Below are 14,604 nucleotides of genomic sequence, written 5' to 3' on the forward strand. Positions count from 1 at the left end.
CAATAAATATATCTTAAATTATCATCCTAAAACCATTTAATATGATTTCAAAGTCATACTACAACATTACCATTGCAAAAATATGGGCTTACAGGCACGCAGATGAAAGCCAATCAGGTTACCCTACGATATCCAGGCAGAGCTGTTTTCTCTCACATAAGGCATTGAGGCTGTCCCGCTTTTCTTTTTCAGACAAGGGAAACACTGGGAATTCAAAAGTAGAGTTAAATACTGTACAGTCCTTAAATATTTAAATATGCACTGAAAAAAAATACTGCATTATAAATGCAATCAACAGTGATAAAATATTCTCTTGTGTATGTACATGTTACTATGATTTACTAATTTTCAGATATTAATATTAATGTACCACAGCAAAATACCATAAAATGTTATTTTCGCTTACAGAATCCATTTATACTGTATTATTAAACTGATCTATTATTATTGTAATATGTATAAAAATAACCGATTGTTCTAGACATTTGTAATGTTTACGTTCTCAGAATTAGCTGATTAATCCTACTACCTAAAGAATTAGGAAAATAATTTTTTAGTTGCTAAAAGAAACTAATGTATTAATGGAACTATCATTCTTAATTTTGTACATAAAAGTTTACGATACAGTAATTCACAGAGAGAGAGGTGTTCATAACTGAAGTCTTAGCACAGCAGCTAGGCACAAGACTTGACGGGCTCAGTTAAACTAGCTGGGGAGGAGAGTATTTTTACTGTGATTAGAGATGAAACAGTGATAAAATATTCTCTCGTGTACTGTTATAATATATGATAATCATAGTCAACTAAACTTGTAATGAAGTACTGTACAGGAAATCAAAGAAAGAAAAAATATATGGCAAAGTATCTACATACGTATGTTTACATCATTTAAAAACAATTACAAATGTCGGGATGATCGTTTTTTTATACAACAGATCAATAATGTATAATAATACAGTATAAGTAAATGGAAGAGAGAGAGAGAGAGAGAGAGAGAGAGAGAGAGAGAGAGAGAGAGAGAGAGAGAGAGAGAGAGAGAGAGAGAGAGAGAGAGAGTGTTTACACTGGTAAGCTGTTTTGTGATTTTGTGGGATTTTAATTTAGCATTTTACTTATAGGACTTACCTGGTAGTTACATATAGCTGTCGTCTCTGACGCGCGGCAGAATTTTAAATTTCGCTAGCGCTAAAAACACCCAGGTGATCCCTCTACCAGCGCCTCTCTATAGGTACAAAGGAACTATCCCAACAATGTTCTAGAACCCATTATTTTTTTTACGAGAGACCGTAACACGGGTCTCGCTTGTGGTTGAATTTTTGTCTGCAATTTATACTTACATTTCTTGTATTTTTGTTAGCTAGCGCTTGCAATTTGTGGTCGGAAATTAATTCTTTGTACAACATGTCTGATTCTGGTTCCCAGTATAGATATTGTGCTTTAGGCTGTAGGGACTCGCTTGCTCATATGCTATCGAATTTCATTCAGCTTGCTCATGAAAATTTGTAATGCAGAGAATACAGTGAGGAATGTATGCATCTAACAACGGATGAATGGTCAGCCTTAGAGAAATATTTCTACGGAAGTTAGAAAAGGACAGAGTTAGGAAAGCTTCGCAGAGGTCATCATCTGCTAAGTCTGTAGGGCAGGTAATTCAATCTGTTAACCCCTCTCCTATTAATCCTCCTTGTCCGGACTTGTTGATCCCAATCCTATCACCGTGTCAGAGTTAAAAAGTCCAGATGGACACTAAATTTTCAGCTATGCTTTCAGCCATCCAGACGATGGGCCAAGCTTATTGAAAAATTGGCTCAAAGTGAAGTGTTAGTGGAGGAGGTGTCTGTTCGGCCCACTCGTTCTCCCAGGTCTAGACCTCTGTCGGACTCCCCTGGTTCAGGGAGAGGGCATGTCGAAAACCGAAAGGAGGCGAGTGGGGCTTGCTCCCGAGCAGTCACCCCCTCAAGTATTCCTGTTGTGCATTCCCAGGATGCTTCCGCACGCCATAGAAAAGGCGCTGCTGGGGATGTGTCTTCTAGTGGTGATGATTCGTTGACTCCTCCTCGGCGGGCTTACATTCTTCTCTCGCTCTCCTCGCAGGTCTCGCCGCCTCCTGCAGCGATTCCGAAAAAGATCGCTGACGGATCCGCATGCGGGCTGTAGCTTCTGGGAGGATCCTGAACCTTTCCTCTCTCAGTAGATCAGCCCTCGCCGGAAGGAACCTACGCCGCACTATTGCCCGCTATAAGCTGCCTCGCTCCAGGAGCGCCTACATCTCGCTCCAGCCTCATCGCGAGATAGTGCCGCTCCTACTATCGTCAACAAGATCCCTCATGGTCGCCTTCCAGTCACGGACAAATTGACGGATCTTATTCAGTTCTTTTTGTGGCGCCGTGCTGCTTCGGGGAGCACCTGTTATGAGACACTTCCTTCTCACGCCACAAGTCTTGACTCAAGAGCCTCCCACTTCGCATGCACCAATGAAGAGGCTCAACCAGGCGCTTCAGCATTCTTCTCTGGCTCCGGATTCGCCACGTTCGGTTGGCGAAACGCCACTTCAGCATGGCGCGGCGCCACTTCAGCTTGGCGCGGCGCCACACTTGACGGATTCGGCGCCACATCGGCATGGTCGTAAGACTTTAGATTCCGCGCGACCTACTTTTCGTCAGGAAACTGTTCCTGTACACCAATTGTCTCCTGTGTTCTGTAGACGTAAGAAACTAAGAAGATGTAGAAATAGAAGAGGACTTTCCAGGAATCAAGGAGAAATCTTCGGGTTATAAGGAGTTACTCAAGTTTTTCGTGGAAAACTTTGGGGACTCTTTTAAGCCTTCGACTCCGGCTTCTCCCAGATCGCAGTTTAAGAGGGATAACGCCTCGGATCCAGCTCCTTTTACACGCCTAGTTTTGGCGAGCTCTGCCAAGAAGGCTATCAAGAAAATTAATTCCCGGCTCTCTGAGCCAAGAGAGAGCAAGGCAAGAGTATGTTTTGTCTTCCACCCTCCAGATTGGCTCATCGCGCAGCCGCATGTGGTACGAGACTGGAGAACGTTTTTCTTTGGGTGTGTCTGCTCCTCCGCTCAAGGGGACTTCTCCAGTCTAGTGGATTCAAGTCGTCACACAGCTCTTCAATCAGCCAAGATCTTTTTCACGCGAGTCAGAGTTGGATCATCTTCGTTATATTTTCATTATGTGGAGGTCATCAGCTTCTTGATTGGTCAGTATAAGTTTCTGGCTAGGAAAGTCAAAGCACTGGATTCTTCAGATTATCGACTTGATTTCCTACTTCAGAACATCACAGACAAGGGGGTAAGGACAGTCTTGAGCTAATCTCGGTTTTTGCAACCGAGTTCTGAAGAAACGATAACTCTGGTGCCTCTTTTTGGCGGCGGGTGTCGCGAGCCAGAGTGTCTGCTCTCCTCTTTGCCCCTTTGTCGAAGGACCACTTGTTCCTCGGGCGAATTATTCGAGAGACCATGCTGAAGCTCACACAAAAAGCAACACAGGACCTGTTGGCTCAGCCAGCAAAGAAGTCGAAGAAGACTAATTAGCTACTTCCCACCAAAACTCGTGTTTTCGGACACTTCCAAGACGTCAGGGCAAAGCCCGTTTCTCGGCCCTTTTCCAAGTTTCGTGGGAAAGGAAAATCTTCTACTCGACCTTCCAATTTTCAACAAAAGAAATGAGTGTGCTGTCCTCCACATAGCAGTAGGTGCCAGACTCCAGTCGTTCTCGGAAGCCTGGCAAAAGGTCACTCAAGATCCTTGATCTCCTTGCAGGTGATCCGAGAGGGGTACTCCATCCCATTCCAACAAAAGCCCTCTTCGACGCCCAGTCGCTTTTCCAGCATACTCCAACGACTTCAGAAGTTTTGCTTCTCTCGCAGAAGAAGCAGAAGCACTACTAAGGAAACAATATCGACTAGTGTCAATTCCATGCTCTCCGGGTTTTACAACCGCCTCTTTTTAGTTTCAAAGGCCGAGGTTGAGGCCGGTTCTATTTGAGCGATTGAACGTTGCAAAGAAGACGCAATTTTGATGGAAACGCACAGAGTCGGTGTTAGTATCTTCAATCAAGTGACTGATGGCCCCGAGACCTCCAGGATGATTTCAATGCTCCTATCCATCAGGAATCAAGGAAGTTCTCTTGAGGTTTGTTTCTTTTCCAAGGCAAAAGTTTTCCAGTTCAGAGCTCTTTGTTTCGGATCGTCAACTGCACCTCGGGCGTTTACAAGAGTTCTGTCAACGGTGGCGTAAGAATCTTCACTTGCAAGGAATAAGGATGTCAATGTATCTGGACGACTGGTTTCTGAAAGCACACCCAAAGCTAAATGTGTGGAGTGACCTAATGAAGACATTATCTCTGGAAAGGAACTAGGCCTACTTAGTCATCGTTCAAATCGCCCTCTCACCATCACAGCAGATAGCTTATCAGAGTGGAGAACGGACTCGACTTTCGGCTTCTCCATCAATACGGAGTAGTAGAGTCTGTCTAAGCACGAGACGCACTCTCTACATCGCGGAGGTTTGCTCAGCCAACCAGTGGATGAGCTTTACTGGGGACCTTAGCTCGATGGAGAAGTTCGTGAAACCTGGGGGAGACTCAAGATGAGGCTCCTCCTGCAGTTTTATCTACAAAGCCAATGGCCACGCAAAACCCATCCGGATTCCTTTCTTTCATGATCTCAGATCAGATCAAGTAAAGGAGCTGTTCTGGTGGAATTCAAGAGAAGACCAGGAGGGAATTTCTCTTTTTATCACAGGAACCCAGACCTCACACTCCTTTTTGTCAGACGCCTGGATCAGGGTGGGGAGCCACTTTAGACAACAAGGAATGTTCGGCCTGTGCAGGAAGAGCAGAAAGAACTGCACATAAAATGTGAAAGAACTGAAAGCGTGTACATCTAGCCTCCTGATGCAATTTCAGCAAGAGGTAAAAGGCAAGGTTATCCTAGTTCAGACAACACGACAGCTCTTGCTTATATCAAAAGGCAAGTGTTCTCATTCTTCTCCTGTATCAGACGATCAAGGAACTTCTTTTTAGAATGTCGGAAGAGAACGAGGTCAATGCTATTGACCAGGTTCATAAAAGCAAGCAGAGGAATGTAACAGCGGATCTTTTAAGCAGGAAGAATCAAGTCTTACCCACGGAATGGACTCTACATCCCAGGTTTGCAAACAATTGTGGAATCTGTGGTTGTCTGGCTAGTAGACCTGTTTGCAACAGAGAACAAAAACGCTCCCAGCATATTGCTCCCAGATCCGGACGACAAGGCACTTTTGGGTGGATGCAATGACAATGAGTTACTGTTTCAGATCTTACGCTTTTCCACCTTCAAAATTATCAGGAAGGTCTTGGAAAAGTTCAGGAACCACAAGAACACCAAGATGACTCCCCTAATCGCCTTCTGGTCAATGAGACGTTCCAGATCTTCTCCTCCTCCTCCTCGCAGATTTTCCGAGGATCCTCCCGCCGAGGAAAGACTACTCAGACAACCCCACTTCCTGAGGTTCCATCAGAACCTGTCCGCCACGGCTTGTCGCCCTGCAGACTGTCGAGCGAATTTTCAGGAAGAGAGGTTTTTCAAAGGAGGTTGTAAGCGCTATTGCGCGACCCAGAAGAAAGTTCTATCACGTATACCAGGCTAGATGGAATCAAGCCAGAGACTGGTGCAATAGACATGGAGTTTCGCTTCTAAAACTCCTCTCAAATCAAATAGCTGGTTCTTGCTATATCCCTTTTAAGGAGAAAGGATTGTCTTGAGCACGACAAGGGTATCGATCAATGCTTATACGGTGTTTAAGCACAGAGGTCTAGACATCTCTCGAACAATCAGGATCTAACAACAGATTTCACGTTAAGTCTTTAATACCTGAAGACAAAAAGTTCCTAAACAAACATGGAATTTGGACATCGCTTCTAAATGGATTTGTTCAGATCATTCGGCCTTTGGCAAAATGCATCTGAGAAATCTGACTAAGAAAACTATTTTTCTAGTAGCACTCGCACAGCCAGGGAGGGTGAGGAGGTTCATGCCTTGGACAAACAATTGGTTTCTCTCAAGGAAAAGCTGTATGTTCTTCCTCTCAGGTTCTAGCGAAGAACTAAGATGCGCTCCAGACCATGGCCGAGGTCTTTCAGCATTGCTATTTCCTCAGATCTTGTGGGAGAAGGAGAACAAAGAGAGATTGTTGTGCCCGGTGAGAGCCTTGAAGTTCTATATTCACCAACAAAAGGTATCAGGGGCTCTTCGGAGAACTTGTGGTGTTCTGCAGAGAAAACCCAAGACCACTTTCTAAGAATGCTCTTGCTTTCTTCTTAAGAGAAGTTATTTCAGAAGCCCATGTGAATTGTCAGGACTCAGACACGGGAACTCTGAAAGTAAGAGCACACGAGATAAGAGCTGTAGCTACTTCTTTGGCTTTCAGGCACAACCTCTCAGTGCAAAAGATTGTGAATTCTACATTTTGGCGATGTAAGTCGATCTTCGCATCGCATTACTTGTCAGAATTGAAGACTGATTTTGACAATGGCAGTACCTTAGGGCCTTTAGTAGTTACGTCGGGACACGGTGGGTGAGGGAGAAAGTGGGGCAACCTATCCGACTAACATTTTCCCTTGAAGTTGGAAATTGAGTTTGCTGCGCTGCTTGTAGGTACTATGTTGTTGGTTTAGAGTACCTACAATCTTTAATTTTGTGGGTTGGAAAGTTTTAATTTTATATTTCGGTGATAGAGGTGATCCCTTATTGTTAATTTGCCCTGCGCCCAGAGCAAGGGCATAAGTCTTGTCCTGGTCACGCGCTTTTGTCCTCACGGCAGTACTAACAGATCAGGGCCCACACCGATCCTTTTATATCCTGTCTATATTAATCGAGGGATAAGCAGACTACAGAGGCAGTAACCGCTGAGTCAGCAATCCTTCAAGGTAAGGAACTAAAATTCATGTTTTTGATTTCTAACAATATATGTGGCTGACATGGTCCCACCTCCTCTAAAGGTGCCAATCAGCTATATGTAATCTTCAACAGGTAAACTTATAGTGAATGATATTTTATGATAAAATAAGGTTTTATTTATACTTACCTGGTGTTATATGATAAACTCACCCACCTCTCTCATGTCAAGTGGGCTTAAAAAACTTAATGGGTTCTAGAACATTGTTGGGATAGTTCCTTGTTACCTATAGAGGGCGCTGGTAGAGGATCACCTAGGTGTTTTTAGCGCTAGCGAAATTTAAAATTCTGCGCTGGCGTCAGAGACAACAGCTATATGTAACTACCAGGTAAGTATAAGTAAAACCTTATTTTATCATAAAAATATCATTTTATTGATATTTTGCTGTTTACATTAATATTTGAAAATTAGTAAATTATTTTTTTATCATAAAAATGCATTTAGTCCTGAAAATAAAATGAAAATACAGTAAGTATAGTAAGTATTGCTCTACAAAAAAAATTTGCGAATATATTTGGGGATAAGTTCCACAGAAAAACCCTGCCATTAACTGAAGACACGACTGCTGATCCACAATCTAGCAGGGACCCACTGTAGTGATAATTTTAGATATGGTCCACAGAAAAATTTGCGAATTGGTGAACGTTCTCTCGTACAAGTGAAAGATATGTCCCACAAAAATCTGCAATAAAGTGAAGTGCTAAAAAGTGGGGTCCACTGTAATCCTGTTTCTCACTGTTGGCAAAAACGTGCTACGTCATTGTTGTTTTTTATTTTGAATGGCTTATAGACATAGCATCATAAACATATCTTGTGTTGTGTGTCATACTCCTGATTGTGTATGGCCCCACCTCTTTCTAAGAGGGCAAGGAAGGTGTTGTTGACCCTTAAACAGAAATTAGAAATTGTTGAGAGGATGGAGCAAGATTGGACCCGGTCACATATATAGGAGGAGGACAGCACTGCCTGGTCAGCCCTGCATGATAAGATTTCCCATGACAAACTGAAATAGTATATCACAGAATTTGGTAAGCATATTTAGTGTTTACTGCTGCAAATGAAGAACATGTAGCCTACCAAGCTAATTGTTGCATATGAGATGTAGAAGGGGTTTTTTACTTTGTTACAAATATGGGAAAATAAGGTAAATCCTGTATTTACTTTTTATATAAAGTTTTTAGTTTAAAATGTGATGGTTCTTGTTCATGATAAAAATAGTAAGTGTTCACCACTATGTGATATTGACAATGTTAGGTGAGGAAGGGCAACTCCCCTTGCACACCCCTAGATTTTTTACTCACCACTATCTGGATTTTGACATTATCTGAAGAGCCCTTGGCTCTATTAATCTGGATAACTGAGGGATTACTGTATACCTATAGTGTGGAAGATGGGTAGTCTGAGAATGTCACTAGTTGTGTTTTACCCGATGTTTGCACTGCATTAAGTTCCTTCTGACCCCTCCATTCTTAGTTAAACTCCTGAAATTTCTGTCTTCCATAACTGAGCCCCAGACCTTCACTGAGGTACCTAAGGACTGAGGACCCTTCCCATGACAGCTTAAAATAACAATGAATCTGATACAGACTACCTGTTCAAGTAAGAGGAAAAAACCCAAGCCTGACTCTTGCCAAGTCAAAAAAAAAACTTCCCCAAAATCATATGACCTTGAGGAGAATACCTCTGCTTTGCTAAACACTCCTATAATTGCTGAAAACTTCTTAGATGGAAGCAATGGTGATAGACATAGAAAATAACATTACAGGGAATAAAAGTGAAGCTGCTTCTCTGTAGGAAAAACCTGAACTGTGAGAATCCTTAAAAGAGGATATATAGAGGTAAGAATAGTGAAGCATCTTAGAAGAGGTTTCCTGTCATTGGACTGCACTAAAGCCTTGAACATACCCAAGACAACCTTGGTAAAGAGCAGCACAAATGAAGGTTCTATTTCCAAAATATAATTTGTTAACTTCTCCTCACACAAAGCAATTAACCTCTTCAAACCAGGAATTGTGATAATTTCTTCCAACAGATTCACCAAACTGAAGCACAAGCAACTTGCCCTCCTGCCAAAGAAGAAGCAGGAAAATAGGACTTAACCACACAACATGTGCCAAAGAGTCTGGGGCAAACATTACAAAACTCAATGGCAGAAGGGTAGCAGCTGACTACATTGAACTCTCCTGATGACCTTCTACTGAGGGTTGAAAACTCCTCTTTAGTCACCACCGATGAAATCACTTGTTCCGGCTCAAAAGGACACTGATTCAGTTGAAAACCTCGCAGCTCAATAAAAAGATCTACACTCTGATCATGAAAAATCTCACAAAAAACGAGAGTTCCTGAATAATGGGGGAATCAAAACCAAAGCAGCAACTAACTGTTTAAAGAAGAAACCCCCACCTGGAAAAGGAGCCAAAATCCCCAAAGCAGAGCGATGACAGACTACTAAAGACAACTACTTGCCTACTCAAAAAGAAGCTGAAACAAGAGTGCTTTGCTACAGGCACACAAACAACAGTTGCACAAGCAATGAGCACGCAAGTGATAGTTGCACAGGCAGCAGGCATACAAGCAACAGGCGCACAAGAGCAGCGACTACAACACATAAAGACTGAAGGAGAAAACCTGAGGGGCACAAAGCACAGGAGAGAAGCACACAGGGGTGAGGCACTGTGGCGAAATGTACAAAATTCTACTAGGCTTAGGTGACCAGTGCGTCAAAACTGGGAGATGCAAAACCACACTGACCACCAAAAGCCGCAATACAAGAGAAAGCGGAAGTAAGTCTAGGCTTCTCACTAGAAACTAACTGACACTTCATACTAGTCTTAAACCACAAATGGCTCATAACTACATTAGATTCAAGTTAAACCCCTCCTAGAAAGCAAAAGGAAACTTTCCTCGACAAAGTAGCTTTAGCTGGTTGCTTACTACCTGGCAGAAGCAGTGAACCCACTTAAATATTATCTGAAAGAGTTGAAGCATCACTCATATGAAATCAATCCCATATGGTAAAATTAAGTGGGAAAAATGTCTGGCAACTTCTCTTATTCTCTCCTAAATGATCCTATGGGAGAATGAATTCTGGTGCCAAAACTGGTGCTGTAGACATTGGAACTGGTGGGCTGATGTCAGACCAAAAGGAGGACGGAGACAACAGGCACAGATCCGTACCACTTTCTGACACATCCTGTTTTCCTGTTGTTCCAAGAACCAAGGGAGCAAGATAGGATGTGTCCAGGACATAGCAAGCTAAAAGTGGGCCTCTGACTCTTCCTTCGACGAGGGGAAATACCTGAATTAACTCCTAGTGAACGGGTAACTACATGTAGCTTTGAGGTTCAGTCTGGGTAACAAACATATATGTTCAAGATTTTGTGCCATACATTTTGAATGAATTTCGCAAGAAAAATGTTTCATGTTCCATAAATTGCTATTGGCAACTCTTCAATAGCAGTACAAGAGTCTGAGTGAGCTGAGGGAGATTTAGTCTTGCTTGAGGTGGTAAAGGGGAATGTTGTCCCAACTTCCCATCCAAGGATGAGTCTAAATATTTTATAATAAATATACTCAGATTTTGTTATTGATTTTAGGTCTTGTCTGTTATGATATTGTGTGAGCTGTAATTATAATTTGGCAAAATAAAAAAAATAAATAAAAAATTAGAAAAAACACTTATAACTTGGTAAAATTACCATATTTTTACGACTCTCTTTTGGAAAAGAGGCCCACCCCACAGGGTTGGAAATATTCACTTTCAACTTACCCTGGAAAGCACAGAAAATTTTCTTGAATTTTTTTTTTATACTATGTGCAGATGCATACCTCCCTCTTTCCATTGATAATTTTTTTTTTTTTTTAAATTACCCATCCTTAAATTTAGTCCAGTATAGGGGTGTGCTTAATATATATTAGCCCAAACTGTGAGGGTTAAACATGACCCACAGGAAGGTAGTGCAAAAAAAAAAAATAAAATCCAGAGAAACTTACACCAAGTGACATTACATATGACTTAATTCTATCAAATCTGCCTTGACTCAATGGGAAGGTTACTTGGATAACTGCTCAAAGAGTAGCAGCATACGACCTATCTAATTACTAAAAGGATCAATTTCCTCAAGATTTCATTAGACTACGATTCACATCGCTTGTGTCAATCAAAATCCTTCCCTCAGCAGTATACACATCTCAGAAGTAGACTGACCTGCTATGAATGTTTATACCTATCGATCCCTTGGTGGGGGTGGGAGAAGCAGATGGATAGAAAATGATTCATAGAAAACTGAGTGTTCTTGTTTTTTGCAATCTGTTGAACTCCTGCTGGTGCAGAAGTAAAAGCAGCTATATAATGGAGTGATGAGGTTTAATTCAAAAATGTATTTTAGTTCACGGACCAATACTCCTCTTGAGTCAACAGTTTTTTATTGAATTGGTCTGCTCCTGGGCCACCGGGCCATTACAGTTGTTGCAATAAGCAACTACTGTACACTAATGCTAAATTCTCTTGATCAATAAAGAACAAGGCTTCAAAGACTTTTCTTCTGAGATTTCTTCCAAAGGAGTGACTAGTATCCTGATCACTACAGCATCTCTGGTTGCAGCTTGGTTGGTCATGGTAACGTGATTGCAGCTCCAGTCGCTGGAGCAACACTGGTCGTAAAGGCTAGAACACCTTTAGTGTAGCTCTGATCACTGGAGCAATTGACTGCAGCTTCAGTCACTGAGGCATCAATGGTCATGAAGGCTAGAGTGGCTCAGGTTGCTATACTGATTCTGTAAACAACTAGTCATATGGATGGCTATGGTCAAGAAAGCTAGTGGTACTAGTAGTGTGACTAGTCAAGAAAGAGGGAGCCATTTAGTACTGACACTGAAAGCAACTAGTCATAGGGATGGCTATGGTCAAGAAAGCTAGTGGTACTAGTAGTGAGACTAGTTAAGAAAGAGGGAGCCATTTACCTGCCCACGAGATGCATTTGTTTCTTTTTTGTGATGAATTAATGGCTAAGAAAGTCGAGTCAAAATATAGGAAGCCATTTAGATAAAAATTTGGTAATACTGTTGAATTTTTATTATTATTATTGTTATTATTATTATGATTATGATTATTAAGCAATGCATAAAATTGATGGAATGTTTCTGTAAGAAAACTAGTAAGCGCTATCACTAGTGGGTATAGATAACTGGAACAGTAATAGCTGACAACCCAGCTGCAGCAAGAGCACAATGTTTTCACATAAGAATATAAAGGAGTAGCACTAAGCACGTCTCAGGACAGTTATCGGTAACACCTCTTTCTATGGAGGATCTTGACAATACAAGCAAAGCTGCAGGAGCTCTAAGCACGAGGACCCAGTCACAATACAGGTATTGTTATGGCATTTTCTTGTAACATATCTATCTGTAAAACAAACACCACTGATCTGCCATATATTACAGAAGGAAGGCAGGAGATGTTAGGTGAACAGCCAGAACTCATAAACTACTAAACAATGATGTCAATTCTACAATGCCTGAAACATGCACTGCAAGCCTAACAGGTAACCAAGCATACCTTTGCTGTTTGAGCAAGATGACAAAGCAAATGAGCTTCAATACAAAACAAAATGATAAACAAATAACATAAATATATATACAGGCAGTCCCTGGTAAACAGCAGGGGTTCTGTTCCCAGCCAAGCACCGCTAACCGAAAATCGGTGATAATAACACTACTAACCCGCGTAATGGTGCCGTTAACCGGATATCAGCACCGAGGGCAGGAGATCGGCACCGAGAATCCAGTTAACGGTGTCACTAGACAAGTGCCATGAAACCGGATCACCATTAACCGATGCCGCTGGTAAGCGGGGGACTGGCTGTACCAATTAGCATAATACAAGCAGCACCTGGTTATCGGCGGGGTTCCATTTCGACGGCGTGATGGTAAGCAAAAATAGCTGATAACTGAAAATTGGCGATTTTCAGGGCTTTTTCGGTGATTTTTGGTGCCAATAAGTGCCAAACATCGCTGATTTTCAGTTATCGGCACCTCTGTTAGGTATACATCGGCACCAATATGCAATTATTGATGCCAAAAAGTGGAAATCAGCACATATCGACGCCAAAAATCGCTGATTCTTGTCGCTAAACAATTGACAAAAAACCGGATCGCCAGTAACCGGGGACTGCCTGTACTGCATAGAAACAAAGTACTTTTAAAACAAGGCAAAGGTTACTTAGTACAACAGTAACACAATAATAAACAAACTACCATTACCAAAACTGGTTTCTATTACAACCAGAGAAGAAAACAGGCAAATACAGTGAAGAGTTCAAGAAAAAAAAATTACTCAAGGAAGCTTACACTTTCCAAGCAAAACATAATACAAAAATCTAAGCAAAGACAAAGTTTGCAGCATATTGAATAAAAGCTAACTATAATGAAGTACTAATCGCTTCAATGTTGGCTAATTAGTTAACACTGATACAAAATGACCAAACCTTACCATCCTTGTAAATGAAATTAAATCAATACAATACAAACATAGCACAAGATTTGAAGCATAAAGAACTAATAGTTCTCTATATACAATAAAACCAGTATACTTGCAATATCATCTTACTAAACTACTACGGGCAGTCCCCGCTTATCAGCGGCATCGATCTTGGCTAACAATGTTGTTAACCAGATTTTCGGTGCCAGTAAGTGGTTTATCGGCATTATTAGGCAGTTTATTGGTATTGATAAGGGATTTTTGGTGCTAGTAAGTGGTTTATCGGAGTTGGTAAGCAGTTTATTGGTGCCGATTGGCGCTTCACCATCATAAACGCCATTTTTAGCATAATTATTGTGGTGTTCCGTTAACGTTTTTCACTTATCGGCGCTTGGCTGGGAGCAGAACCTGTCGTTAACAGGGGACTGCCACTGTTTTCCACAATGAAGCAAAAACCATAAAATCCAGTTATTTAAACCACCTGTCTAAAAAACCTAGAAAAATTTAATCTCTTCATGGGAGGAAAATACAAAAAGATTGGCAAGGAACATGAATGGAAACTGAAATGAATAAATTTAATCCTAAAGATAGACAGAGAGAGACTTAACTAAAATGTTTTGAGAATCTTTTGATAGAATGAATATCATTTCAAATGACAATTAATGCCACTTGAATATCATTTCAAATGTACAATTAATGCCACCTGTAGCTGCCAAAGACTGGCATATACACAAACAGTGCTATTGGCTCACTATAGTTTTACTTTTTAGGAGGTAATGAAGTCTCTGGAATGACATCATGTGCACAAAAAGGCTCATTATTAGTACAGTAGTGGGCTAGTAATAAAATAACTATTAATCTAACACTTACAGGTTTTAACCACTTGTCTCTCACATATAGAACGGATGGAAGCATTGTCTCGTACAACATCATGTAACCCATCCATTCACTAACAATGACATCAACCTTCTCAGGTAACTCCACTTCTTCAGCTTTACCTTGTATTACTGTAAAGATCAAATTATTTACAGCTCAAGGTGACAATACTGAAAAAATATACATAAAAAATTCAATTTCTTTGCAGACCTACTTTCTTTAACAAAAAAAAAAAAGTCTCCTCCATATTAACTTATTGGTTTTAAAATTACAAAACTTTTTATTGCCAATTTCATTTGC

General features: G+C 41.1%; 1 protein-coding gene across 9 annotated transcripts in view; it reads right to left on the bottom strand.

The window, feature by feature from the left end:
* The window catches only part of LOC136841650 (protein arginine N-methyltransferase 6-like), a 142,588-nt gene that overhangs the window by 53,999 nt on the left and 73,985 nt on the right, over positions 1-14,604 (bottom strand). For all 9 annotated transcript variants that reach the window (XM_067108783.1, XM_067108780.1, XM_067108782.1 and 6 more), the window contains one exon: positions 14,299-14,435. In XM_067108783.1, coding sequence (XP_066964884.1) covers positions 14,299-14,435 — 137 coding nt within the window. The remainder of the gene's footprint in view (positions 1-14,298; positions 14,436-14,604) is intronic.

The sequence above is a fragment of the Macrobrachium rosenbergii genome, chromosome 9, assembly GCF_040412425.1.
Source record: "Macrobrachium rosenbergii isolate ZJJX-2024 chromosome 9, ASM4041242v1, whole genome shotgun sequence".
NCBI classification, from domain to species: domain Eukaryota; kingdom Metazoa; phylum Arthropoda; class Malacostraca; order Decapoda; family Palaemonidae; genus Macrobrachium; species Macrobrachium rosenbergii.